We start from the raw sequence: 26,436 nt of genomic DNA, 5'->3' as shown, positions 1-26,436 counted from the left end.
CTCAAAGAGATTCAGTTGCTTGACTCCAGATTTCAAAGAAAAGCATGCAAATGCAGAAATAAAATGAGAACCATTTAGTCAAGTGAACGCATAACAGACAGATTCACATTGTTTTATGGCATCAAATAACAGTTTTCTAATGTGATTCCACGTTGAATAAAAGGGGAGGTTGCTGTAAGTATATTTTGGCAGAGCACAGGAAGAGGTCACATATACCTGACTTTTAATAAACCCTTAAAGGCTGCCAAAATTAGGTCCTTTACACAGAACCTGACATAATCCCGGGCCATTTTCTTATCGTCAATAAATTTTGCAAATTTACGAATTTTTTTTTCTTTAACCCCAATTCCAATTCATTTGGAGGTATCTCCATTCCAGCGTGTTTGTAAACTCTTCTTTTCTGATTTGGCCTTCAGTGGGGATAAAATTTCAGCAAGTTTTGCTACATATGACAGCACTTGATGGTGTATGGCCTGCATGCATTTAGATGGCCATGATTTTGGAAAAAAATTTTTCTTTTCTATCCTTTCAGGAAGGGAAAAGGAATCTTGCAATTTCAACGGGGACCAATAGAGGAATCTTTGGTGCATGTCCTTGCCCTTGATAGCATGCCATGCATTTTGATGGCTTTGAAGCAGGGAATGATTTTTTCAACTTTTATATTTTTTTTTAAGTGTCTATGTCTCGTCCCTCATATCTTCCCTTTTCGAGTTTTGTCTCCCAACTTGCTTTGTTCCCCTGCTTTTGTAACATCTCTGAGCTTGGTTTTGGCATGTTTTGGTCCTTGGAAATGCAGCCCATTTCCTCACAGCCTCTTTTTTGAAGACACTAAAAGTCCCAATTTTCTGGGTTTTTTGGGTTTTTTTTTTCAATTACATTTCACTTGATCCTATCTCCTTTCCAGAGGGTTTGTAAGCCTTTCTTTCCGGGTTCGCAGGATTCCTTTTCCCTTCCCGAAAGGAAATTTCATTTCCTTTCGGGAAGGGAAAAGGAATCTTGCGATTTCAATGGGGACCACTAGAAGAATCATTGGTGCATGTCCCTGCCCTTGATGGCATGCCATGCTTTTTGATGGCTTTGACTTAGGGAAAGATTTTTTGCTTGTGTTTTCTGTTTCTTAAGTATCCATGCCATGTCCCTGTTATCTTCCCCTTCAAGTTTGTCTTCCTCCAAGAATATTTCTCATGGTTTTGCAACCCCTGTGAGCTTAGTTTTGACCTCTTTTGGTCCTTTGAAATGCAGCTCGTTTTCTCAACAGCCTATGTTTTGGACTTAGGTAATTTATTTTTTTTTTTTAAGTATGCAAGCCATGTCCCTGATATCTTCCCCTCCAAGTTTTGCTTTCCTCCTTGACTTTTTCCCCTGCTTTTGCAACATCTGTGAGCTTAGTTTTGGCATGTTTTGGCCCTTTGCGATGGAGCTCCTTTTATCACAGCATATGTTTTAGACATAGGGAAAATTTTATTTTTTGTTTAAAGTATCCATGCCATGTCCCTGCTATCTTCCCTTCCAAGTATTGTCTTCCTCCTTGACTTTTTCCCCTGCTTTTGCAACGTCTGTGATCTTAGTTTTGGCATGTTTTGGTCCTTTGCGATGGAGCTCCTTTTCTCACAGCTTATGTTTTGGATTTAGGGAAAATTTTTGGTTTTTTTTAAAGTATCGATTCCATGTCCCTGGTATCTTCCCCTCCAAGATTTGTCTTGCTACATGTATTTTTCTCCTGCTTTTGCAACATCTGTGAGCTTAGTTTTGGCATGATTTGCTCCTTTGAAATGTAGCTCCTTTTCTCACAGCTTATGTTCTGGACTTAGGGAAATATTGTTTGTTTTTTTTTAAAGTATCCCTGCCATGTCTCTGATATCTTCCGCTCCAAGTTTTGTCTTCCTCCTTGGCTTTTTCCCCTGCTTTTTCAACATCTGTGAGCTTAGTTTAGCATGTTTTGGTGCTTTGAAATATAGCTCCTTTTCTCAAAAGTTATGTTTATGACTTAGGGAAATTTTTTTTTTTTTAAGGTATCCATGCCATGTCCCTGGTATCTTCCCTTCCAAGTATTGTCTTCCTTCTTGACTTTTGCCCTGCTTTTGCAACATCTCTGAGCTTAGTTTTTGCAGGTTTTGGTCCTTTGCAATGCAGCTCATTTCCTCACAGCCTCTTTTTTGAAGACACTAAAAGTCCCAATTTTCTGGTTTTTTCTGGGTTTTTTTTAATTGCATTTCATTTGATCCTATCTTCTTTCCAGAGGGTTTCTAAGCCTATCTCTTTGGATTCAGGAAGGGAAAAGGAGTCTTGTGATTTCAATGGGCAGCAATAGAGGAATCTTTGTTGCATCCCCCTCTTATGGGAAAGTGGAAACTTCCCCTCTCTTCTTCATCTTTAACAGAATGAATAGTATAAGTCTCCTCAAATATTTCAGTTTTTCTTTGCCTAATTCTTGGAAAATGCACTTTTTTTTTTTTTTTTTTTGGTAAATAAAGTCTACAGCATTGGTTTCTTTCCCACTATGTTAGCACTGCACCATATACACCATTAGATTGCCTTGGAGAATGTTCCACAACATCATGATAAAATTTTTGGAAGGAGAGCTGAGAAGAGTCATACAGCAAAATCTGTCACAGCTTTTAAAGAAATTCCACTCCATTTTATTTGGGAAACCTAATGGAAAGTGACGGGAACTCAATGAAACCTGTGCAGTATTAATTCAAATTGAATATGTTTTATAAAAATAAGGCGTTTCTGTATTATAGGGATCTGGGTCCAGCAGTAAGAAAAGAAATGGTGTTCTGGAGAATGAAGTGTAATTATGGCTGAGCAAACATACGGAGAGAGAAGGGGAAAAATTAAAGGAGATATAGACAAATGCAACTTGATGACAGTCAAAAGCTCTACTCATTATTGAAGACGAGCAATGTTCAGGGAAGGCTGCAGGGCCACCAAACATCTCAAGTCCAAAATTTCAAATATATTTTTATTTTATTTTATGAATGTCCATCAGATATATATCTTTGATGCTACAACACACTAGTTGAATAAAAATCAACAACATAAAACCCCTCATCATAAAAGATTCAAGACGTGAAACCCCAAAGCCATAACCATTTACTCTGTGAGCATATCATCTTTGACAACCATATATAAATGACATCATGACAACAAATACAATGTACAATAATAAGTGTGCAATGGTACAAAATATACAAAAAGGAATGTGTATTTAATGTACATTCAACATTACCCCATAAAAATCTTTGTTGGGAAAGTGAAGTGCCTTTTCAAGACCAACAGAAAATGTACACCACTTCAGTTAAGATGCCTGAAGGATCTCCCATCAAAAAAGTAAAGTGTGTGTTCTTTGACTGGAACTATAAAATAACAGAGCTGAATTTTCCCTATTGAAAAAAAAACCTAAACTTCATAAAATTTTTGTTCACATCTAGAGTATAATAAAATATTTAGAGTGCAGAAAATTCAGTTGCATTTAAATTTTACTTAAAAGTGGACCCTCTTTTATTGATAGACCTAGCTCAGTCATATAAAATCAAAAATCTATATTCCTTATAGTAAAAAGACCGTTTCTGCCCATGTCTCTTTTCTGATTTTGATGCATTCCACAATTCCCATAAATTTGCTGTAATGGAAATATGAGTCTGACCAGAGGTCAATACAAGAATTGTGACTCATTTTCTCTGGCTCTGTACAAGTCTTGCATAATTTTACTCAAATATTTTTTGCCCAAGTTTCAGATTCCTTTGAGTTCAACCTCAGAGGGAATTTCAGGAAATTATTACTGTGGATATTATGAAGATCACATGCTTATAACGTGGCTGATTTTATGGAAATAAAATCACCCAGCCTCCAGTTTCCAAGGCACCATTTTGTGCCTTTCCTCCAGAGCTGCTACTTGCACTGCCACAGGATGCATTCAGATGCTGTGCAAGTACATAACCCATGCTCAGCTCTGCTGGACATCCATCCATCCATCCATCCATCCATCCATCCATCCATCCATCCATCCATCCATCCATCCATCCATCAATCCGTCATCCATCCACCCACCCATCCATCCATTCCTCCATCATCCATCCATCCATCCATCCATCCATCCATCCACACGTCTAACCATTCCTCGTCCATCCATTTATCATCCATCCCTCCATCCATATCCATCCATCCCTCCATCCCTACCCCTTCCTCACATGAGCTCAGGACTAAAGGAGGCTGGGTATTTCTAACAAGCCTCTCAACTGACAGAGCTGATCCTTCATTCCCAAAAGTTGAGATTTTTGCTGTACCTCTAGAATTCCGGTTTTGCTGGTTCCTAGCCCTGGGAAAAGTGACATTTACCCAGCCCAAGGCAGAACACTGAATCTGCCAAAGACTTCTCTTGAAAGGACAAGCTTCCACAGAGAGGGACAAGTGCCACTTGCACTGTAGGTACCACTTTACATCTCTGTAAAGAGTTTGAACCTGCTACTGCCTACAAACTCATGGGCCCAGACCTACAATTCACACAACAGCTGTTACCAAGTTTAAATTTAATAGCACTAGGTTTTACTCCAACCTTGATGGCCATGACTTGGGCACCAGAATGGGTTCAATTTGCAGGTGCAACAAAATTCCTTTTGCATTAGAGGTTAATACAGACCATCCACACCTTCAAAGCATTAAAATCAAAAGTATTTTCCAAAGTTCAAAACTCACCCGAGGCTCATTCCGAGTACCATTCACAATTTTGATTTCAAGAAAGACTCACAGTTGTGCCAGTAAACAACAACACACAACCTTAGCAGGAGGTTGCAGGCCTCTCTGAAAATAATTTCTTAGGAATATGCACAGGAATGAGAAGGAAATGAAAGGTACCTATAAATCATATGGCATGCCTGAGTGTTGCCCAGGTGAATGCAAAAAATTCATGTTATATGCAGTATGTATATCTCTTCCTGAGTTGAATTTCATTCCCAGTAAGGAATCCAAGAATCTGCTTTCTTTTTTTGGCAAGGTACTCAATCACATGGTAAGGCAATCCATTTTTCTGGTTTGCTTCCTGTCTTCTTTCCTCTTAAAAGGCCAAGCATTTCTCACCAAGATCACCACTATAATGTGTGCCAGAATATGTTTAAAATATAGTCCTGTAAAAATAGAAATTAGGTTTGTTCCTTTGAAGGCAGCATTAATTCTTCATATATTCTGGGATCTTGAAGATTTCAGCTGAACAGATTCAAAATTATCTTCCTTTTCCTGCAATGGAAAGACAGGTTCCCATCAACTGGATTTCTTCAAAATCTCTCCAGAAGTCAGCACAATCATTTCTGCTCTCAATATCCTTTGCCAAAAACTTCACTTTATTTTTACTATGGTAATTAAGTGCACAGTTTGATCCTTTAATATTTAATAACATTACTAATTCTGTAAAAAAATTGCAAAAACAATAAAATTATGCTATAGCTATTGGTCATGGTACTTATTTTAGAGGGTGCAGGGAAAGTCATTTCATATTCAGAGAATAGGACAGGTAGTCTGAGCTGGGGAATTGCAAGGTAATCCTCTCTATGGTTATTATCACTTATCAATGTGTTTTCTGCAAAATATAAAATGCTTGAAGCACAGCATGTGAGTGTGAACACCACTGCCTTGGTCCTGGATTCCAATCTCAACAACTCCTCTGGGAGACCCACAAGACAAAACATCAGTTTCCACCTTAAAAATCAGGGCTGGAGAGTTGAGTTTTCTCTCTGTTTTCATTTGGCCAGCAGGCATCAGGGTGAGCAAGAAATTTGGACTTACACACCCAAATAGTCTGCAAAATGTCCTGAATTACCTTCATAATCTGATTTTTAAAGCCCTCTCACACAGATCAGGACAGTCTAGTGCAGACTTGAGAAAGAAGGGGAGAAATTGTCCTATGCTAGTCCAGTGAAAAATATCTGTTCTGAAGAGCCTGGTATTGTCATGCTGGAGACAACAGACCCAACAAGAACAGCCCCCAATCTGAAACAGGTTTGTAATTATTTGGCTTATATCTTCCCATTAAAAATAAGTCATCCCTTTCTATATTACAGGCCCAGCCCTCAATCCCTTGGGTGCTTGAACCCACTGATATCTTTGTGACACGCTGGCAGAAATGCCATAGCCTGAGGCTTGAACATATAGTTAGGACACTGCAGATTCTCTTTCTCTCTCATTTTACATTTCTCCTTTTTCTCCCCTGTTTTCCTCCATTTATTTTTTTTTTTCCTGTATTTTACATGCATATTTAGCAGGACATTAATTTCTTCATCTTTTGCATAAATGAAAAGCAATGCCTATAACATTTGGTTTTTTATAAATATATATATTAAATTTGAGTTATCTGTGGGAGTACAGGACACAGAGCTGAGAAAGCTAATGAGGTACTGGAAGTTGAATTTACCAGCTATTGTTATCTAGCAGTAAAAAAAGGAACAAGCTTAGAAATACCTGAGAAGCTTGTTGAAAATGGAGAGAACACTCAGGAGGCCTGCTACAGTGGATACAGGAACATTAAAAAACTCCAACAAGGCATTCAAGCTGTCTGAATACTGAAGTACTAAAGCTTAATTCTATTTTAGCAACATCACCAGAAAATTTTATGTGATTTGATTTTATTTACATCTTCAATATTCTCAATATTGAATTAAGAATTAATATTGAATTTCTGCCCCCTTCCACAAGGAAAAATATTGATTTTGCAGGACAAATAGTCAGGCTGGGTTCAAGGGAAAGTTTCTGCACATTATCTGTGCAATGGTAACTTCTCCTAGGAGGGATATCTGAGGAGCAGGTAGTGTGGCAAGAGGACACCAGTCAAACAAAAAAAAAGTAAAAAAATGAAGAGAAAAGAATAATAAGGGAAAAGAAAGGCAGCACACAAGTTTTAATTATTTTGCAGCCAATCACAGAAGGAAACAAAAAGGGATACAAGGAAAAAAATCTCAAAATTCAATATTCTGAGATATTATTTGGACAATAAACTGGAGTACAATGTTTTAAAATTAATTTTTATCATGGTATTTTAAGAGACTTTCCAAGAAATTGTATTCAACAAAACTGAAAGGGAAAATATCATTTGCCTTTATCCTGATCATAACAGATGCCCCCACTGGAATCCCTTAAAGACAACACTACCCTTTCCACAGCACAGATTTCAAGGCATTTGGAACAAAGACTAAAGAGCTTTTGGGATCTACCATGATGGTCCTCTGTGCCTCCTCTCAGAAATGCTCGAAGGACACCAAAGAGTTTGGTGCTGTCAATTCAGACATGCAACAATCCACATGACATCTACTGCAGAAAAAAAATGCTTTTTTTGGTGCTGCTTCCCACTGAAATGGAGGAGGCTGCTGTGTTGGGCAACAGGATGAAGATGATTTATCTTCAAGTGAATCCTACTCAAAATTATGGCTCTCCAGCCAGCCATGAAGCCAGCCCAGGTGAGCTGCAAGCAGTGGCTGGTGGCTGTGCTGCCAGTGTTAATTTTTTGTATCTCTAATAGCTGTGTTTGCCTCAGCAATGGATGTGCCTGGGAGGATTCCAGGCAAAAAAGTTCTCTCTGCCATTACCTGTTTTTTTCTGGTGTCACCCATGCAATTAAAAAATGCTACTGAAATCTCTGTGGAGGAAGGAGCATATACCCAAAAACCCTACAACATTTCTTAATTTTATCCAGACTGTGGATTTCAGCAGATCACTATGGACTGGATGAGGTGTGCGTGGGAGGCTGCACTGCTGTGAAATTAGCATCAAAGACTCATCATATCCAGTAATAAAAAAAGGTAATAATTATTTTTGTATTAATATTGGTAATTACTACTCACCTTTGTTGCCAAGGATTTGAGCTTCCCCAGCAGCGACTGCTTATTTGAATACACAATTTCTTCTTCATTATCTTCTCCTTCCATTATAGCACAGCTGTCAGCAGCTGGCAGTTCACACTCTTTTGAGTTCGTTGTCATCACTAATTTGGAATATTTATACTCCAGCCTGAAGATATAAAGCCACACAGGAATAGATTTTTTTTCTCAAATGTCCCATACTCAGGGGTTTTGTAATTTAGATTGTCTGCAGTCCTCCCACATAGTTACTTCTGAGGCAGTGGAAATTAGATACTTTTCAATCATTAAAAATACGTAACCAAAATAGTACTAACAATACACTGAGCTCTTGCTTTCCAACTAGTCCTCTATCCTTATAAAAGAACCATATTTTCCCACCGGACCAAGGGGAGGTCAAGAGGACTTCCTGCATGAAGAAGTGCTGGTTGGAGTAACTACCAAAACAGAACTGAACAATATGGTCAAGAACCTAATTTTTTACCAAGCTGAAAGGACTAATTAAACTAAAGATACTCTTTTGGTCTTCAGATCTTGAGAAAGCCACGTTGTTTCAGAAACTAAAGTCAACTTAAAACTCTCAAGGGTTAAAAAAACATTTGGAAGTTATGCCATTGCAAATTACCATGGATGTTCTATACTTTCCTCACTGAATTTTTTTATAGCCACCATTGACAGAAGAAACATCAACTTGGTGTGTGAATGGATTGATCCCACAAGGTACTGCTTATCAAGAGTGTCATAAAGTCAGATGAAGGAAAAGTCACTCCATCAAGCTTTTAGCTAACTTTTAAATGCAATACAATTTGCAGTACTTACTTCTGGTTCTTCTTCCAAAAGTAACAAGTCAAGGCTATGAGCAGAACAGCTGTGAAAGCACCAACACCAGCTCCAACTTTAAGCCAAAAATCCACTGTTTCACAAGTGCTGGTCCTTTTTTCTGGCAAGGAAACTCCTTTAATGCAATGCTTTGGCTCATTCCATACATATAAGGTTTCCTTTCAAACAGAAAACACCAAAAAGTGAGCTGCTTGTAGGAAAAGAGAGAACTGTTTAGACTTACAGAAAACAAGCTGTTCTCAGGTAGAAAGGTCAGATAACATTTAGTGAAAGCAAACCAAAACACCCCCTTTAGGTTTTCAGTTATATTGTATAATCAGTCCTCTCCTTGCTTGGGCCTGCAGGTTCAGGCATGGCAAAAGGATTTCCTCCCCTGTATAGGTCTCCATGTGGCACAATATGGGCTGGACAGCTATTGGGAATAAGTTGTGCCTGCACAGGAGCTGTTGATCAACAGGAGAGTTTGAACCTGTGGAAGAATATTCCTAATATTTGACTAGAGAAGGCAGCAGCAAAAACATTGCAAGTAAGTAGGATGAATTTATAAATTGACATTTGGAAACCTTTCCTAGCCTGCCCCGATGCTTATGGCTACGAAACAACTGAAGTCTTTAGGGCACTCCATCCTTCAGAAATAACTGTCCTGCAAATCTGAATGCATTGAGAGTTCACATCCTTACTCACACAGCTGGCAGCACACACCAGCTCTCTTGCAGGAACCACACTGACATTGACACAAACATTCCTGAGTCTCAACACAGCTCCTCCCTCAGCTTGCATCCCAGCCAGCTCAGAGCCTTCCAACCCACTCACACATTAATTTGCACACCAAATCTCAACAAGAGTCCAAGTTATATCCAAATGAGCCCATCTGACTTTGAGACATGGGTGCTGTACCTGAAATCCTTTTTTGCAGGCTCCCTCAATCTCATGGTAGTCTTGCTCTGTGCAGAGAGGACAAGCTTCTGCACTTTCCCAGAGGAAGTAGAAAGTGCATCCATCACAGGTGCCTGCAGGGCAGGAGCTACGAGGAGAGCAGAGCTCAGTTATCAGTCAGGAAAGAAACACTCTGGGGTTTGCATCCTCATCCACCTTCTGCTGCTGAAGATTAGGAATGAGAAGTGTGAGAAATGGGTAAACATCCATCGAGTTAGCAGATGGAAGAATCTGGGGGGAGAATTTTTCCTGGTTTGTAAAGTGCTTTCTCAAGTGAAAACAGGTGTTGAGCTTTCAAAGATCGAAAAGGAGTGTGGAGAGGGAGAGGGAGAGGGAGAGGGAGAGGGAGAGAGAGAGAAGAGAAAGAGAAAGAGAAAGAGAAAGAGAAAGAGAAAGAGAAAGAGAAAGAGAAAGAGAAAGAGAAAGAGAAAGAGAAAGAGAAAGAGAAAGAGAAAGAGAAAGAGAAAGAGAAAGAGAAAGAGAAAGAGAAAGAGAAAGAGAAAGAGAAAGAGAAAGGGAAAGAGAAAGAGAAAGAGAAAGAGAAAGAGGTGCAGTGTTACTACACCAGCATACACTGATGGAGCATCACTGTTCTCCTGCACAGGGTGGCTGTTCCACCTGACTGCTGCTATCTGGTTCCTGCCATTGTTCTAATGATGTCTGGGTGATTTAGTCCATATGGAATGGACTTGTCCTGCCATGGTTAATTACTAGAAGGATGTTCACCCGTTAATGAAGAGATAACAGCTTCTCTTACTCCAAGAAAAACTAATGGCCTATTTTGTATTCAGCCTGCAGAAGGAAGTTGCACTGGCAGTGGCAGGACAGTCACGTAGATTTTTTTACTGACAATCACATCAGGCCTAACAGCAGCAATGGCCAAAGGCCATGCAGGAAGTTTGGTCATGTAAATATGAAATATATTCATGCAGAAAAAAATAGATTTAAAGTTGTGTTGTTCTATATCATCTGGAAACCTGATATCCTGATCTGAAGCACTGAAAAATCCCCAGCCCTAAAAGCCCATTCTGGCTTATCCAGATTTGAATACCTGACAACAGGTACATTCCTCTGTGAATTATGGAGCATTTTTCCAACCTACATGGCAAGAGCACTGACAGACCTTTCTTCTCAACTGCTTTCATCTTGTACTGCACATTCATGTGATACTAAACACGAAGCTGGAGGATCAAGGAGTTACATTATTTGACATATTCCTGATACCTCCCTGTGTGAAAGCAGCTGACTGCTGAGCTAATCAAAGGGGGATAGGAAAGGAAAAGCCAACATGAACTGAGATAAGGTACACATGTCAGCTATGTACCATTTCTACCCCTGCTCACACTTTCAAAAGCAAGGGAGGCTGTTCCTCCCTCACTGCTGGTGCTTTATCACAGTTCCCATCATGTTTTTCCTGTGGCACTGGAAGAACAACTGAAGAATTTTCGTGCAGAAGCTGATAGTGAATCACTGCCCAGCAGAATTTGTAGTAGGACAGGTCCCTCAGAAACTGGGGCAAGCATCTCCAAAGGTGCTCAAATCCCAATCATTCATCCATCACCTGTGAGGTAAACTCTACTCTGCCTTCTTCCAGGCAAGCACAGTTTGTGTGCCACGAGAGGGACATAGACCAAAGGATCCCACACCTCTCACTCTGCTCACTTTTGGGAAGGAGGATGAGTGAGAGCTATCAGCAGATTTATAGTAACATCCAGGCAGACTAAAATGGGCCTTGATAACCAAAGAGGAGAGTTATCAGAGTTGAAGGAAGCTTCTGAAAAATCAGAGTGTGTTGCTAAAAATTAATAGAATTGAGTATTTTACTGGGTTTTTTTTTCTCTGCAGTTTTTCAATCATGCTTATGCCTTAAGTTATGCTTATGCGGGCATAAGCAGGATTTTGGAAGAAAGAAGCTTTTTAAAGTCCCTCAAATCAGACTGAAGGGAAAAAACATCAGGCAAATTAAACACAACTGGTACAAGGCAGCCAGGATACAGCAATGAAGCACATAAATAAATATATCCCAAACATAAAATAGACAGAGCTCACACAAGCATTGCAATAGCAGATTTTAAAATTCCTAGAGCAGATTGCCTTTGTCCAAAAAAATAATTTTAACTACCTACTGCTGTAGCTCAAGGAAGAAAAACTACCTCTCAAAGCCTCAACTAGGCAGTTTAATCAGGAGGCTGAAGATTAAAATAAGGAACTGAAATAAAGGAGAGGTGAAAACAAGCAAACATCACTGCATTTTCTTTTGCATTTAAGCTCAGAACAACCTGCCACACAGCCTAAACACAGATCAGTTGGTCTGCTGGAAGCTGATGGACACCTAGGAAAACAAGTGACTGATGAGGGACAGAGCTCTCCTCATTGCTATTGTAGTATAAAATTACTAATGAGTTTTGTAAGGATTACCTGAGGAGCAAAGGCTTTTTGGTACTAGTAGGATGCAAAGACTGAAATACCTGGGCACAGAAAGCTCTCCTTGGTCTGGTTTGTGGGGGTTGCATCTCATTGTCACAACAGTTGCTCGGCCATTTTCACAGGAGGTTGTCACTGTTGAAGACCTAATGTCAAACAAGAGGAGAAAAGGAACATATTTCCACTACATTAAATGGAAATTACTGTTTCAGAGGTCTGTAAACACTCATGCAGCTGTAATACTAACAAAATACCCTTTACCACAATGGTTTTGATTTTGCCAGGTGAAAAACAAACAAAAAAAAAAAAAAGAGCAACAGAATCAGGGTAGGCCTCTCCAATTCATTTAAATCTCAAAGTGCTCTGAGATGCTACTCAGGGAACTGCTCTGGTTTTCTAAATCTGCTGCATCAAGGAGTGAACTTTGCCACAAACAGAACAAAATTATTGAAAAGGAGAGTCACAGGTGCTGTGGTTCTTGTGTTACTCTGCTGGAGAGGCTCTGAGGGCTCACTCCCAGCCTAGCAACCTGAGAAACAAACTGTCCTGTATGGAAACCCAGAGCACTGGGAATATTCCTCTGTCTGCTCTGGGGTGCCCAGACCTTCAGGGGAGCCCTGACTTTGACCCTCATTGATGGAGAAAGTTTCCCAGACTTCAAGGTAGACTGGAATCCACAAAAGTGTGCAATAGATGATAGAGAGCAGTGTAGGCGTATCACTTGGTCAGAAATTGAGGTTTTGTGATTTTTAGTATGTAGTGGATGGAAGCAAGATGGAGGGCACAGGGTGTCATCCTGGGTTTCTTCTTCGTGCTTCTTCTTCCTTCTCCATGGGTTTGGGTGGCATTTTGTAATTGGGCAGGAAAGTCCCCATTGTGGGCTCTGTGGGATCAGTTATTGGGGTAAAGGGGAAAAGAATTTGGTGTCAGTTCTTAACGGAAGAGTTTAGTCTTAAAAGACCTTGGAACAAGAGACTGTTGGCCATTTTGTGCCTTCTAATGAAAAACTGCCCAGCTCACAGTAGTGAGACTGTTTTACTGATAAGAAATAATAAACAGCTGAGTCTGAACATGAATTACTGTCTCAAGTGCCTTCAATCCAGACCCAGAGAAACGCACAACTTGTACCCCCAGTTAAAGGGGATTTAAAAGATCTTATTCCAGCATGATAGACCTTGTAAGCCAAGTTCATAATATGCTCAAAGTAGGGTCTCTGGTGTGGGGCTCAGTTTGCAGAATCAGACACATAATTTAAGTATTCACATAAGCATAAAATGCTGATATCCAAAGTCCTATATTCAATTAAGTCCCAGCTTAGAAACACAGCTGACATGAAGATCAGCATGTCGACATCTGAACTGAGCTGATCTTTGAGCTGCTTCCTACCCAAACTGAGGCATTCTTTTTATGGAGAAGAGTGAAGAATGGGAAAAGCATTCTAGTAACTGTGTGTGTTGAAACAATTACTTTTAATCTGTAGCATCAAAGTAAACACAAATGAAAGTGAAAGAAAATATGCAACCACAAGTGGACATTTCCAAGTCATATATGAGAAAATATGAAAAGCAACAGGACACTGAAATAATCTGGATGAATCAAAGCTCTGGGATCACTTTCTATGGATCAAGACTTATTTAGATTTGAGTAAAGAGTGTTTGCTGATTTCATAAGATGATCTTCAACATGTCAATCAATATCAGGCAGATATTGCTTAAAGCGCAAAGGTTAAAGGTGGGTTATAGATCCCCCCTCACAGTTTTAGTTTCCTCTAAACAAATGAAGACATCTGACAATGCAATAAACAGCATTTCAGCATTTTTTACCCACTTGTAAAAGAAATGCACATCTGGTATTTTGCTTGGAGAGGGAGGAAATATATCTGCCTTGATGCTGATATTTTCCAGCACTGTTTCAACAGTAGCTCCTAAAATGTAAGACATTAAAAAAAAAAAAAAAAAGCAATCTATTAATGAATTTTAGAGGGGTCCATGTGTAATATTTTCTCAATCTGAAAGCTGTGGATCTCACTTTATAGCATTTAATGACATCGCTGTACATTACACACACTTTTTTCTAACTAAATTTTGCAGATATATATGTTCCTCATACAGTCTGATTTCCTCATGCAGATAGAGCAAAAAAAAAACAAACCCAAACACCTGTGTAAATACTTATTACTCTTTTATATTAATTTAAAGCAATGACTGGATATTAGAGAAGCAATAAATAATTTAGGCTGACAAAGGACTGCTGAAGATATCTGATGCAACCCCTCAGAGCATATGCCTTGAGTGTACAACCCTCACACATCAAAACCAGGTAATGACCTGAGCAATTTGCAGTGCTTTGAGAGACGGAATAACAAGACTCAGAAGTATTATGGAATCATGGGGAAGCCTTGATGGCACTTTTTGGAACAAATGACAGGCTGGTGTATGAACTACATGGATTCTGGGCAAAAGCTGAAAAGGAGGAAAACGCAAGTAATCAAAGTTCTTGGAGATCTTTCCAACCCCATGAACCAAAGACAGAAAATATTGGTGCTCCACTGCAACATTTCAGAAGAGGGAGTTGTACAAAGGGGGCTGCATTCTTCCCAGGAGTTAAAAATTGATAGAACAAGAAGTGGTAGTGGTCAGAAACTGGTGAAAAGACTGAAGAAAAGAAGCTTTCCACTTGCTCTTGAAACAGTTGATAGAATCACAGACTCACAGAATGGTTTGGGTTGGAAGCAACCTTAAAGATAATTTTGTTGCAAACCCTGCCCTGGGCAGGGACACCTTACACAGACCAGGTTGCTCAAAACCCTGTCCAACCTCTTCTTGAATGTTTCCAGGGATGGGGCAGCCACAGCTTCTCTGGGCAACCTGTGCCATTGTCTCACCACCCTCACAGGGAATTTATTCCTAATATCTAATCTAAACCTACTCTCTTTAAGTTGGAACCACTCCACTTTCTTCTGTCACTGCATGCTCTTGTAAAAAATCCCTCTCCAGCTCTCTTGCAGCTCCTTTAGGTACTGGAAGATGCTCTAAAATCTCCTTGAAACCTTCTCCAGGCTGAACAAGCCCAGTTCTCTCAGTCTGTCACCCAGGAGGGTTGGTCAGCCCCCTGACCACGTTTTGGCCTCCTCTGGACTCACTTCAGCAGCTCCACATCCTTGCTATGTTAGGAAAGGCAAACTCCAACAATTTAAAATTTAGGAACTGAGATAAAAAAAGGTGCCAGAAGAGCTTGACATCATTTCTTTGTATTAGAAAAAAAGTCAGGACTATCTCCTTGTTTTTCAAGACAATAATTGCCCTCTCTCATTCCTCTGGTGGCAGGAGACAATATTGGCATTTACTGGCATGAATGTTTGTGAACTAGAAACCCATACCTAAGAGTGACCTTTAAAAGAGCTTTTGATGACAGTGAATTGTCAAAAGACTCATGGAGAGGGGATATGGTGACCTGAATTGCAATGTGTCTCTCACAATGAGACTCAATAATGGTGATGGAAAATGGGTCTCAGTTCATGGACAGATGCACAATGACAGAAAGTCAAAAAGAATTTAGGGAGAACCTCATTGGTTGAACAAATCTGATCTCATTCCTTGAGTGCTGATGAACTTGGTTGCTAAAGTTATGTAAATGTATCAAGTATTTCACTAATTACCACATGAGGTTCTAATTAAAAAGTTAGCAGTGTACTATCAATTAGGAGCACACTCTGCATTAAAAACTATTTAGCTAAGTCATTATAAAATTATCTGGCCATGGGAAATTCTCATCAAACATGGGATGTCTCCAGGCTTCTCCAGACATCAATATTGAAGTGTGAAAATGCAAGATTACCATCAGGGATCTGCAAGTAACTGTATAATCCATGCTGGTAAAGTGTGTAGATGAGACAAAGATTAAGAGGATTAAAAATAAAATTCAGAGCAACTTGGTTGCGGTTCACTTAGCAAGATGGTCCCAAACAAACTCCATAGTTTATATTATATTATATTATATTATATTATATTATATTATATTATATTATATTATATTATATTATATTATATTATATTATATTATATTATATTATATTATATTATATTAATAAAATATATAATACAAGTGCAGCAAGAATTGAAGGCCAGTCTTAAGAAAGAGAGATTTCCTTTGGAAACTGTAACTTCTACATCAGATCCAAGAAGCCATCACTAAATCCCTTAAGTTTAGAGAAAGAAGGATGCAGGGATTCCAAATGCAAAATTTTTATTGCCATTATAGCAAATTAAATACTGGGATACTATTCCATTCTGTGCTTTAAAAAAATATAAAAAGTTACCGAAAGCATAGAAAGAGCCTCAAAGTGCACTGGTGAGCACTTTAGGTGGTCAAAATAAATACATGATAGCAAGACAAGTAGAAGAACTTGGTCTACTTAATTTATCAGAAGGGTGTGACAATTCCAGTACACAAAATATTTCTTCAAGAAGGAAAACATTGGTGTGATCTGGAGAAAGACTAATAAAAAGCAAGAGCTGGAAACTGAAGTCAGGGAAATTCAAATAGGAGACAAGCCTACTTTAAAAACAGAGAGATGGTGTTTGATCAGTGGAAAAAAATACCAGTGACTGTGGCAAAGTTGTTATTTCTGGCAGTCTTAAAAGTCCAGGTTGAATGCTCTTCCAAAGATGTGCTTTTGTCAAACATAAGTTTCTGGGCTCAGTGCCAGGGAGAAAGTACAAACACTCAGTGCCTGTAATGGATAGGTGAGCAGAGCAAATGACTTCATTGTCTCATCTGGCCTCAGATTCTGGGAATTTGTGATCTGGACCAATGTAAAACTTAATGATGTGCAAAGCCACGTGCTGCCCTAAGCCTCCTGGTTCCTTGTCTAATTATGTCCCCACATCAGTTTCTTCTTCTAAAATTGCCCAAGTGGGATCTTGGTACGGGCAGAAACACTTGGACTAAAGTGATTCTCACAGTCATTGGTCCTGCCCTGAGTGAGGTGGGTACAGAACATAAAATAAAACCAGTGCTTTTTAATTACACTCTCCAGATTTTTGTGCTGAAATGCTATGCACTGTGAGACCCACACAACCAAGCACAAGGAAGAGTGAATAACACAGAAACAGAAAACTAAAAATGTGCACAGCCCTTGCTTTTCTCCTCCAGCCATCAGCTGAACTGAAACATCAGCAAAACACACAGGCATCTGTGCAGAGCTGCTTCACAGCTCAGGAGCCCTCAGACTGATCCTGGGCTGCCCCTTCACCCTTCCCTCAAAGTAATGCAGCTGCTGAGCCAGGAAGGATTTACTCTGCAGCCCTAAATACATGAGAGTGCATTCACAACAACAAGGAGAAGACAAACTGTGTACCTAAGAACCTGTCAGCAAGGCTGTTGGACTGCAGAGCCAGGGCTGTTCGGAAGCCCTTGCTGTCTGATGGGATGATGGTGGACTGACAGACAAAAGCTCCCACAAAATTGGAAAAATCTTCTGATTCTGCAACCATGTCCTTCAGAGTAACATCTGTGATATTGTCAGTGCAAATTGCCATCTTCTTCCCCTGCGGACAATCAGGAAAAAAGGGAGAAGCTGTTGGTTGTTGATAAGATGTGAAAAATGTTTGGGAAGAGAGAGATTGCAAACTTGCTGATTGCAAACTGGATGAGATTCATTACTTTACCTTACAACAAGTTGATGTCTCTATGTGTCAGTCATAAGAGGGACAAACCACAACAAACTGTGCCATTGTCAAAGCTCCCATTAAAGCCTTGTACAGACTCAGAAATACAATGTCACCTCTGGCACGTGACTTATCAGAAACCTGTACTGTGGAGCACTCTTCTTTGTTTATCTTGACAGCACACTGTTTACTTGCAGAGCATAGTAAAATGCTTGCAAAGGAAAACCCTATTTTTCTTGCCTTTAAATAATATACTGTAGAATACCTCTTTATTTGGGATTTAATCCAGATAAAATATTTTCAAAGCACAAATACATGAAATCCCTAAACAGATATATAGACTTCAAGACTGCTTTAATGTGGAATGTCAAGATCAGTGCTAGAATCAGAGCAACAGCAATGAAAGACAAATTACCAGACTCAGTTTTCCTAACAAAATGTCAAGCACTCACCACCTAACCATATGGTTGGTTGTACTGTAGTACCATTGTAGTAGTTTGGGAAAGTGAAGACCAGATCCACAGAGGAGAGAAAAATATCTACATTTGTGGATCTAGCTGTCAGTAGGTCTAATCCAGGTAGTAAAACACACAAACAAGCCTAAAAGTATGCAAAATGCTATAAAGAAATGTGACTACTCATTTGTCTGAACTCATGCAAATCCTTTGATACATGGCAAAAAGACTTCAGAACTTCACAGGGCTGAGCATTATTGTTAACTACACATGTTGTCTTTCATGGGACAATGCACAACACTGGTACTGCTCTGAAAGTCAATTTATGTGTGTGACAACATGCTCTGCTTCAGTCCAAGCTCCAGACAGAGCCTGTTTAACTCACAAACTAAAAACACATTTTTCTGCCACTCTCCAAGGCTGCAAAGTCAGCACTGGGCATCTTGGCCACTGGCAGACAACAGGGTGACCAGGGGCTCTGCATACAGCATCTCCAGTGAAGCAATGAGGGACACATATGGAAAGCAGTTGCCAGCTGAAAGACTCAAACTCTTAATTTGGGCTCCTTGGTGGCAGCACACAAAGGACAGGGTCACGATGAAAGTGACTTAAAGGCACAGGAAAGAAAAAGCAGGGATGTGACAGGAATTTTCTTCTGAGCTTTATTCATGGCCTATAACACAGTATCTCTGCTCTGGAAAATCACTTGGGTGCTCAAAAGTCCTCTTGCACTGCAAAGCAAGATCCAAAGGGAAGTGTTTGCGCAGTATTGGTGACAACTCAGCTGACAGGGAGTCTTTGTCCTGTCTCATTGTCACCCCAGAGCATCAGCACAAGCAACAAATTGGTCCATGCTCCCAACCCTCAAGCCCAGCTGAGCTCACCTCATTCCCACACAGGCTGATGTTAAAGAAGTGAAAGAACTTGGTCCCGCGGGAAGTGAAGCTGGGTCCACTCATCAGCGAGCCCACCTGGCTGAGGTTGCTAAAATTGTAATTCAGGCTCTGGTTATCCTTGACATAGGACAGCAGGCAATCACTGAAGCAGGCAGAGTGGTCCTGCAAGGCAGAGGCACCCATTAAAAGGAGTCATGGAACAGCAGCAAACCATTCACCTCAGAGTTAAAGCATGGGTGCAGACAGGATTGCTTTCCTTGTTAAGGATGAATGGGAACTCTGTCCTATCCTGTAACTCATTTTTCCCTTGGGATAATTCCCATTCCCATTCCAGTCCCTTGCAATCACATATCAGGACTAAAATGTTCCCTAAGCCTGGTTTTTCTGTTGTCTGCTGCATTAGCCAAGAGAATGCAATTTCTTGCTTTCTTTTGTTCAGGGTACTTTTAGGATCCCAATGTTCCAGCTTAAATCCCTGTAAACAGACCAAAACACGTCCTTGCTTACACTTGCATTTTTTAAAGGAAACACAAGAACAGCTCAAGAAACAAGGGCAGGATATGAACACAGCAGAAAACAGGCAGAATACAAACAAACTGGAGCTGTTCTTCCAGTACCAGTGCAGCTCCTTGAACATGATAAATGTTTACTTATGCTTACAGTTTCATATAAGAGGAACTTGTTACAGGTTTCTAAAGGCCCAGAAATATCATCCAGCTGGGGAAGTCCCTGGGTTTAAAAGAGCAGGGATTGGGATAGCTTTGGTGGAAGTAACATAGATACTTGCCCTGTTTGTACACTGTCTACACTACAGCTTCTTGAAATGAACCTTTTTTTGAACTGAAGTTGTCACTTTTATCTGATTATTTACAAACAGAAATTAGACTAGTGACTGTCTCCCTGGTTTTTTTTTAGTTTGTCTAAGCTTTCTGATGTTTACATTCTTGTAATGAACTTTCTCACACACTTCATATAAATAATTTATTGTTTGCACTCTTTTATGGAGGAGGACAATTTTGATGGACTGCTGGTTTGTCCAGTGTCATTGGAGAGGCAGCACCGTCACCATCCAATCCACTGTCACTTTTGGAAATCTATAAATGTTGGAGTCAGAAATTAAATGTTCTCTTTTCACCATCAGAGAGTTGCATGTCCACGTTGTGTTATTCGTGTCCTATTGCTGTTGCATTGTGATTTCAGGATTTACCTCAGAACCTCGGGTCCCCCCCCCTGATAATTCCCCTCACTGAACCCTGCTGAGTGCTGTCTGTCAATCCTGGAATTCCAGAAGGGCATTGAGTGATTGGCAGATCCGAAGGATGCCCTCTACCCCTGGGGGGGCATTGGGCCATCCAGGTGTCCTTTGTCCCTTTGTCCCTCCCCTCCTGTACCTGGTTGGTGAGATTCCTACCCCTTCCCTCCCCCTTATCCCCGGGGTTAAAAGGAACAGCAACCATGAGGTTCAGAGAGTTCTGTTGGAGCTGCTGCTGGATTCAGAGGCCTGTGGGCCAGGAATAAAGCTCTGGATCGAAACCCTCCGTCAGAACTGACTCCTTTCCTTCACCACCACCTTAAAGCTTCTCCAACAGAGGTAAGCCTGAGGAGTGGTGTGGGAACGCACAAAATCAGAGGGTTTCGAGAAAGCTGCAAAATGCAGGCCTCAGAAACAGAAGAACTGTGATTTGAGCTAAGCAGCAGCTTCCCATTGTCATAACCATGTAATGAGACTGATGCTGGAAAATAAAACAGCTCGAGGCCCCTTCCACAGCAGTCCCGTCCCGTTTGTGACTCGTACAGAGACCCCCGGACAGCGATAGAGTGGCCCCTCTGTGAGAAGAGCTCCATCCTGCCACCACCAGAGCTGCACGCCTGGACTTGTCTCCATGTGCCCAGCTGCAGCACACAGCTACCCAAAAGTGTCTCTGGGGTGAAAACACCACAGTGCTGCTATTTGGTTCAACACCAAGGGCCAGACAAGCTCAAGCACGTCAGTCTGGCTGTATCGGTAATATTCCAATATATAGCAATAAGTGACATCTTTGGTGGGCACATTGGTCATAGCCATGTTCCAGTGCTCACAAGGCACATGCCTGTAGGAAAGCACTAGAAGCACCCCCCCGAGAGCTTCCAGCTCAACAAACCCTGTGTGCCCATCTCCCAGAAACGCCCAGGCTGGGTACCTTGGTGCTCTTGCTGCCAGGCCCGCACGGGATGCAGGCCTCCCTGCCGTACACCTGGTGGATGGACAGGAAGGTGTTGTCAGGACACTCCTTGCACTGGCTGCTCTCCTTCTCAATGTAGTGTCCTGGAGGGCAGGGCACACAGGACGAGCCTGACTGCTCGGAGCCCAGGGCACAGGCCCGGCAGGAGGAGGCCACTCCATCCACTGCGTTGGTCACCGTGATGGAGTAGATCTTGGCCATGTCATTGATGAACTGCCTGCTCTGGAACGAGAGCCAAGGAAACCACCCCGGGTGTCGCCACATTTCTCTTCACAGAGAAAAGCAATGCACAATTTTTCCCAAGAATATTTCTGGGTTTCACATTCTCTGAACATCAGAGAAAGAAAACACAATTCTTGTCTCGTTTGCTGTGCCCGTGTTTGTGCCAAAGTAGAATGCAATATGGAGATTGTTTGCCCAGAGTGATGGTGTTTTGTTTCCTTGGCCTATCAGGGCCAAGTGTGTGTGTGTGTGTCAGGACTGTTGGCTGACAGTCACAGCATTCTGTGCAGTTCTGTGCAGAGTTGAGTGCTTGGCAGATTCAGTTTAGATGCAATGTAACATAGTGTAATATAGTATAAAATAATATAGTATAATAAAGTAATTAATTAGCCTTCTGATAAGATGGAGTCCTCCTCATCATTCCTCCCTGCCAAGGGGATCCCTGCAAATACCACACCTGGTGTCATCACACTGGGGACACCACCCACACCTCTGTGCACCAATTCAGGGATCAGCTTATCCGTGGCTCTGTCCTTGCTCATGGATTGGTTATGCACAGCTGCCTCCCAGCTGTGCTTTGTGGTGAGAGCCACTCGTCCCTTATGGGAAACCTGTGAGCTTCAACAGAGGGCTGGAGTTCTGGCAGAGAGTGTCCAAAGAATGATGTTTTGTAAAGCCCCACACATAAAGAAGTACTTACATCTTGGCCTTCATTTATTCTCTGAAAGGCCCAGGTGAATGTGAAGGAAGCATTTTTGGAGATGATGTGAGTGTAGGATTGTCTTTCTTTACTTTTTTCCCATGATTCCACCACATTGGTATTTTTTCGATTTACATCCTACAAAATGGGCATAATTTTAAAAAAAGGAACAAAGTGTGGTCATACTACACTAAGCACCAGTGTTTTATGATCTAGAGATTAGCATATTAAAAGGACTCCACAACATCATTTAACATTTAATAAAGCAAACATACTTGTTTTGTTTTGCACAACTGACAAATTTTCAGACTGTTCTAAATTGCCACCTAATTTCCACTCAATTCTCTTTAAATTAAAAGCAGGTTCCTTTAAAGAGCCACTAAATACCAAAAATAACCAGCTTCCCCTTTCAGTGGAAGGGGCAAGGGAACCATTGCAGATCCATTTGCCTTCCTCAGCTAATGGACATTCAAACAAACATCTGTCTGCTGCTCTACTGATCCTCCAGGTCACTGACAGGATCAATTCTAAATTTCCAAACTGTCCTCTTCCCATTCTCCGTCCCAGATCTTCACTTGTCATTCTGTTACTAGATGCTAACTCAACAGCACAAGAGACACTGATAATTTCATCAGTCAATTTAATAGGGGAAAAATTAATTTCATAGGGGCTCCTTAGTGTCCAGTGATTACTTTTAGAATAAGCAGATAGCCAGGAATGGTTCACAACTCACGTGCTGGAGGAATTTCACTAGGTCATTCATTAAATCCTTCCTGCAAGGGCACTGCAGATATTAAACTAATGCCATGAATAATCACAATAAACCAAGTGCAGCTAATCACACCTATGCAGAGGTATAAAAGTGACTTGTGGAATACCAGGCTCTTGGAGAAAGAGGTCTCACTTACTGCCATAAAGTACAGCACACAATCTGCTGAACAGATGGTCTCAAAAATAAAAGTAATCCGGCCGAGTTCTGACCCAGTTGCTCCGGTCACTGACATTGGAGGTCTGTTTAACATAGAAGGAACAAAATATTTATACAGTGCTCTCCAGACAGGCAGCAGTCAATCCTTCAAATTCCTTTTTGTTCAGTGAAGCCATCAAAGTCCTGTCATAGAAAACCTGTCTTTGCAGAATGGTGGGAGCCTCTGCACTGAGTATTGGGTGCAGTAGGGTCATTTTTTAAGTGTCTAAGTTCTTTATTGTACACTTCCCTCCTTATAATGAACACCCAAATTTGACCATATTGGTAGGGAGCCTTATTATTAAAACACATTACATACTTCAAGTGATTTACACCAAGGTAATTGCATCTGCCTCAGCTGGAAAACAGCAGAGGGAGGGTGGGGCTCATCTTCCACACCTTGCTGGTCTCAACACTCAGCACCTGGTCTGAGCTAGGAGTCTAAGCTCACTCTTTTGACAGAAGACACCTTAAGCAGGTATTTCATCCTGTGTGAGTGTGCAGGAGTGGGGGCATTCCCATTCTCCTGCAGTGCCTGCACCTCCCCACTGGCTCCAAGGGAAGCACAGACTGTGGAGGCTGCCTGGAGCCACAGGGCAAAGTAACCTGGGTTTCACTAAAATACATTTAGGGCAGACTCCAGTATCCACCCCATGGCAGGTTTAGCTGGTTACTGTGGAATAATTTAGAAACAGAGGATGGTAATATCTTTTCTCAGCTTCCAGACAGCCAGCTGGCTGCATCTTTGACTGAAGCAAATACTTCAGTCCAAGATGTCCTTGCTAAAAACCAAAGTCCCACAGGCTTGCCTGCCTCAATAGACAAACTGGGGACATGGGAATAAAATTCAAGATTCCTCTTGTCTCCTATTCATTGCATTATTTCACTTCAGAAAGTAACACTCAAATTATCCCTGGGATAGTGTGAAAGAGGTATAAGAGACAGAAATAACTGAGAAATAGATGAAAAAATATCCCATTCCTTACTTAAATCCTGGGATGTGCAAGCTCAAGATAAGATAGTCATTGTCAGAGCCTCCTGCCCCACTCTGGATGTGATCACCAGCCACCTCCCAACCTTTACAGAACAGAACAAGAAAAAAAATTCAATCAATGGGTGGCAAAGGAAATCTATGTTACCATAATTTTTAAACAATTCAGTATGTCAGTGTATTTTAAAGATGCCTGATATCAACTACAGAACAATATCACGATGATTTGAATGAAGAATTTTAGCAATTGTATGAACCGCTGATTTTACAGGCAATTTTCACCTTTCAAATCAGCAGAGCAATTGATATTCCCTGATCTGTGCAGTGCAGCTCAAGGGGGATAATCCATCTGATATCTTTCAGCTTTAAAACAGATGAATCAGTGAATCTGTGTGTTAAATGTTAAGCACATACTTCAGTTCCCCTCTGCTCAACACGCATAATTCAAAGCTTGAGTTACACCAGTCTGACAGGGTGGATCAGGCTGAGGAAAATCTGTCAGAGAAGGCTGGAGGAGTCCCAAACAGGATCATTTTCACCAGTGAGCTGTGACTGCTCTCTGCTGCAATTTTAGCACATGTGCAGAGAGAAAGCTCTGAGCACTAAAGTAATAAAATTACAGGCTGTAATTAAGTTTTCCAAAAGAATTATTTGTGACCTCGATGGGCACAGTTATCACAAAGCAGAAAAGGAGATAAACTAGGGAGAAGACAAAACAATGCTTTTTTCAATGGGGATATGAATGCATCTGAAGATGCATTCAAGCCAGTGTGGGATAGGTCTTTGCTGAGGGAATTTCACATAGGCTGCAGCTCCTGCCCTCCTCTGGTATACCAAGAGATTTTTATTCCTTTATGATACTGTGACATTGCTTCCCACAAGAAATTTCAAGCCTGGTGCCACTAAAGGAAAGGGAGGAAACTGCTGTGAGTCATGCAGCCAAGAGCACACTCATTGTGATGGGTGCTCCATTACCGCAGGGATCCATGCAGGAGGAATGGGATCACACAAAACAGGGAGTTTGGCTCACCATTCATCCCGTCACACTTGGAGTTGCCAACATTAAAGCAAGATGTCTTCATGTTTCCTGGCAGGATGTTCCACCACTTGTACTCAAAGCCAAGAGCTGGCTCAGTCCCAGCAGGGCAGGCTTTGCACTCTAAGGGTGAGAGGGCAGAAAAGGATATCACACAGCCAAGGCACATGTCAAACAGTGCTTTGAAGTACATAGATACTGCTGTTTTACTCTCTGGTGCAAGTAATAAGCAAAGAAAATAATTTATTTCTTTGTAGTTAAACAGTCAAAGACCTGTCAGGACCAGGAGAGTGGAAGTGAGATCAGCATTTTGTAAATTGTAGATCATAACATCGTGTTAAGTAATCTGCAGCTGGTCCCCCATTTACTTTTTAATAGATTCAGCTGAAAGTTTGATAAACAAGAGTTCCCCCAACATACTGAAGGGGACCACTGGGCCAATGCATCTCAGAATCAACAAGCCAGAGTTTAGGCTAGACAATGTTGGCAGGGTATTCATCTGACTGGGCTTAAAATGAGGCTTTTGCAGGAAAAAAATTGGCATGGATAGGAGAATGGTTGAGGAGGAATTGCTGACTGGAAATTTCTGATTCTCCTCTCAGAATCCCTTAAAATAACTCTCAGGATGTTTATATCAGCCAAGAAATGCATCCAGAACACAGGCCAACTTGGAGCAGTGATCCCTGATAAGAAAGGACTCAGGAGAGAAAACAGATATCCACATCTTGCTCTCAAATGTTATTTAACAAGTATTTAAAGCAAAACAAACACTGGCTTATGATGATATGTCACTAAACTGATGATGACTGCTTTTGGAGACGCACAAAATTTTTTTGCAGACTCTTACCCTGTGTCCCATCCGAAAATGTGCCTGGTGGGCAGGGAGTACAGGAAGATGAGGCATTGTTGTAAAAGCCAGGATTGCAGGGTGGACAGTCCTGCCTCTCTCCAGAAGGAGGAAGGGTCAATGCATCAGGGAGATCCTCTCTGCAGATTTTGGGTTCAATCCACTTGTACATGATCTGAGTCTGGAAGGAAGAGACACTGAGCTCACACCATGTACCATGAAGCTTTAGAAGTAGATGCACCAATTAAGGTCCCCCTTGTAAACTAAATTAGGGTGTTCTCATCATTTGAGGCCAAAAACAGACCTTGCACACACAGGACAATAAAGGGAAGTGCAGGTAAGGGCAGCAGAAATGACTGGGAGATTGCAAGATATGAGGCTTTAAGG

The 26,436-nt window shown here is 41.0% G+C and overlaps 1 protein-coding gene across 1 annotated transcript in view; it reads right to left on the bottom strand.

Annotated features, from left to right (window-relative positions):
* Nucleotides 1–2,951: 2,951 nt before the first annotated feature.
* The window catches only part of ELAPOR2 (endosome-lysosome associated apoptosis and autophagy regulator family member 2), a 101,824-nt gene continuing 78,339 nt past the window's right edge, over nucleotides 2,952–26,436 (bottom strand). The window contains exons 9-22 of the mRNA XM_063153775.1: nucleotides 26,050–26,230; nucleotides 25,197–25,325; nucleotides 24,162–24,252; nucleotides 23,117–23,219; nucleotides 22,209–22,346; nucleotides 21,245–21,508; nucleotides 19,053–19,226; nucleotides 17,404–17,593; nucleotides 13,872–13,968; nucleotides 12,089–12,190; nucleotides 9,582–9,708; nucleotides 8,664–8,842; nucleotides 7,830–7,995; nucleotides 2,952–5,235 (exon numbers count right to left, since the gene is read on the bottom strand). Coding sequence (XP_063009845.1) covers nucleotides 5,176–5,235; nucleotides 7,830–7,995; nucleotides 8,664–8,842; nucleotides 9,582–9,708; nucleotides 12,089–12,190; nucleotides 13,872–13,968; nucleotides 17,404–17,593; nucleotides 19,053–19,226; nucleotides 21,245–21,508; nucleotides 22,209–22,346; nucleotides 23,117–23,219; nucleotides 24,162–24,252; nucleotides 25,197–25,325; nucleotides 26,050–26,230 — 2,001 coding nt within the window. The 3' untranslated portion in view covers nucleotides 2,952–5,175. The remainder of the gene's footprint in view (nucleotides 5,236–7,829; nucleotides 7,996–8,663; nucleotides 8,843–9,581; nucleotides 9,709–12,088; nucleotides 12,191–13,871; nucleotides 13,969–17,403; nucleotides 17,594–19,052; nucleotides 19,227–21,244; nucleotides 21,509–22,208; nucleotides 22,347–23,116; nucleotides 23,220–24,161; nucleotides 24,253–25,196; nucleotides 25,326–26,049; nucleotides 26,231–26,436) is intronic.

The sequence above is a fragment of the Melospiza melodia genome, chromosome 4, assembly GCF_035770615.1.
Source record: "Melospiza melodia melodia isolate bMelMel2 chromosome 4, bMelMel2.pri, whole genome shotgun sequence".
In the NCBI taxonomy this organism is placed as follows: domain Eukaryota; kingdom Metazoa; phylum Chordata; class Aves; order Passeriformes; family Passerellidae; genus Melospiza; species Melospiza melodia.
Note: the sequence above shows the minus strand (reverse complement) of the source record. Positions and strands in the feature narration are given on the sequence as shown.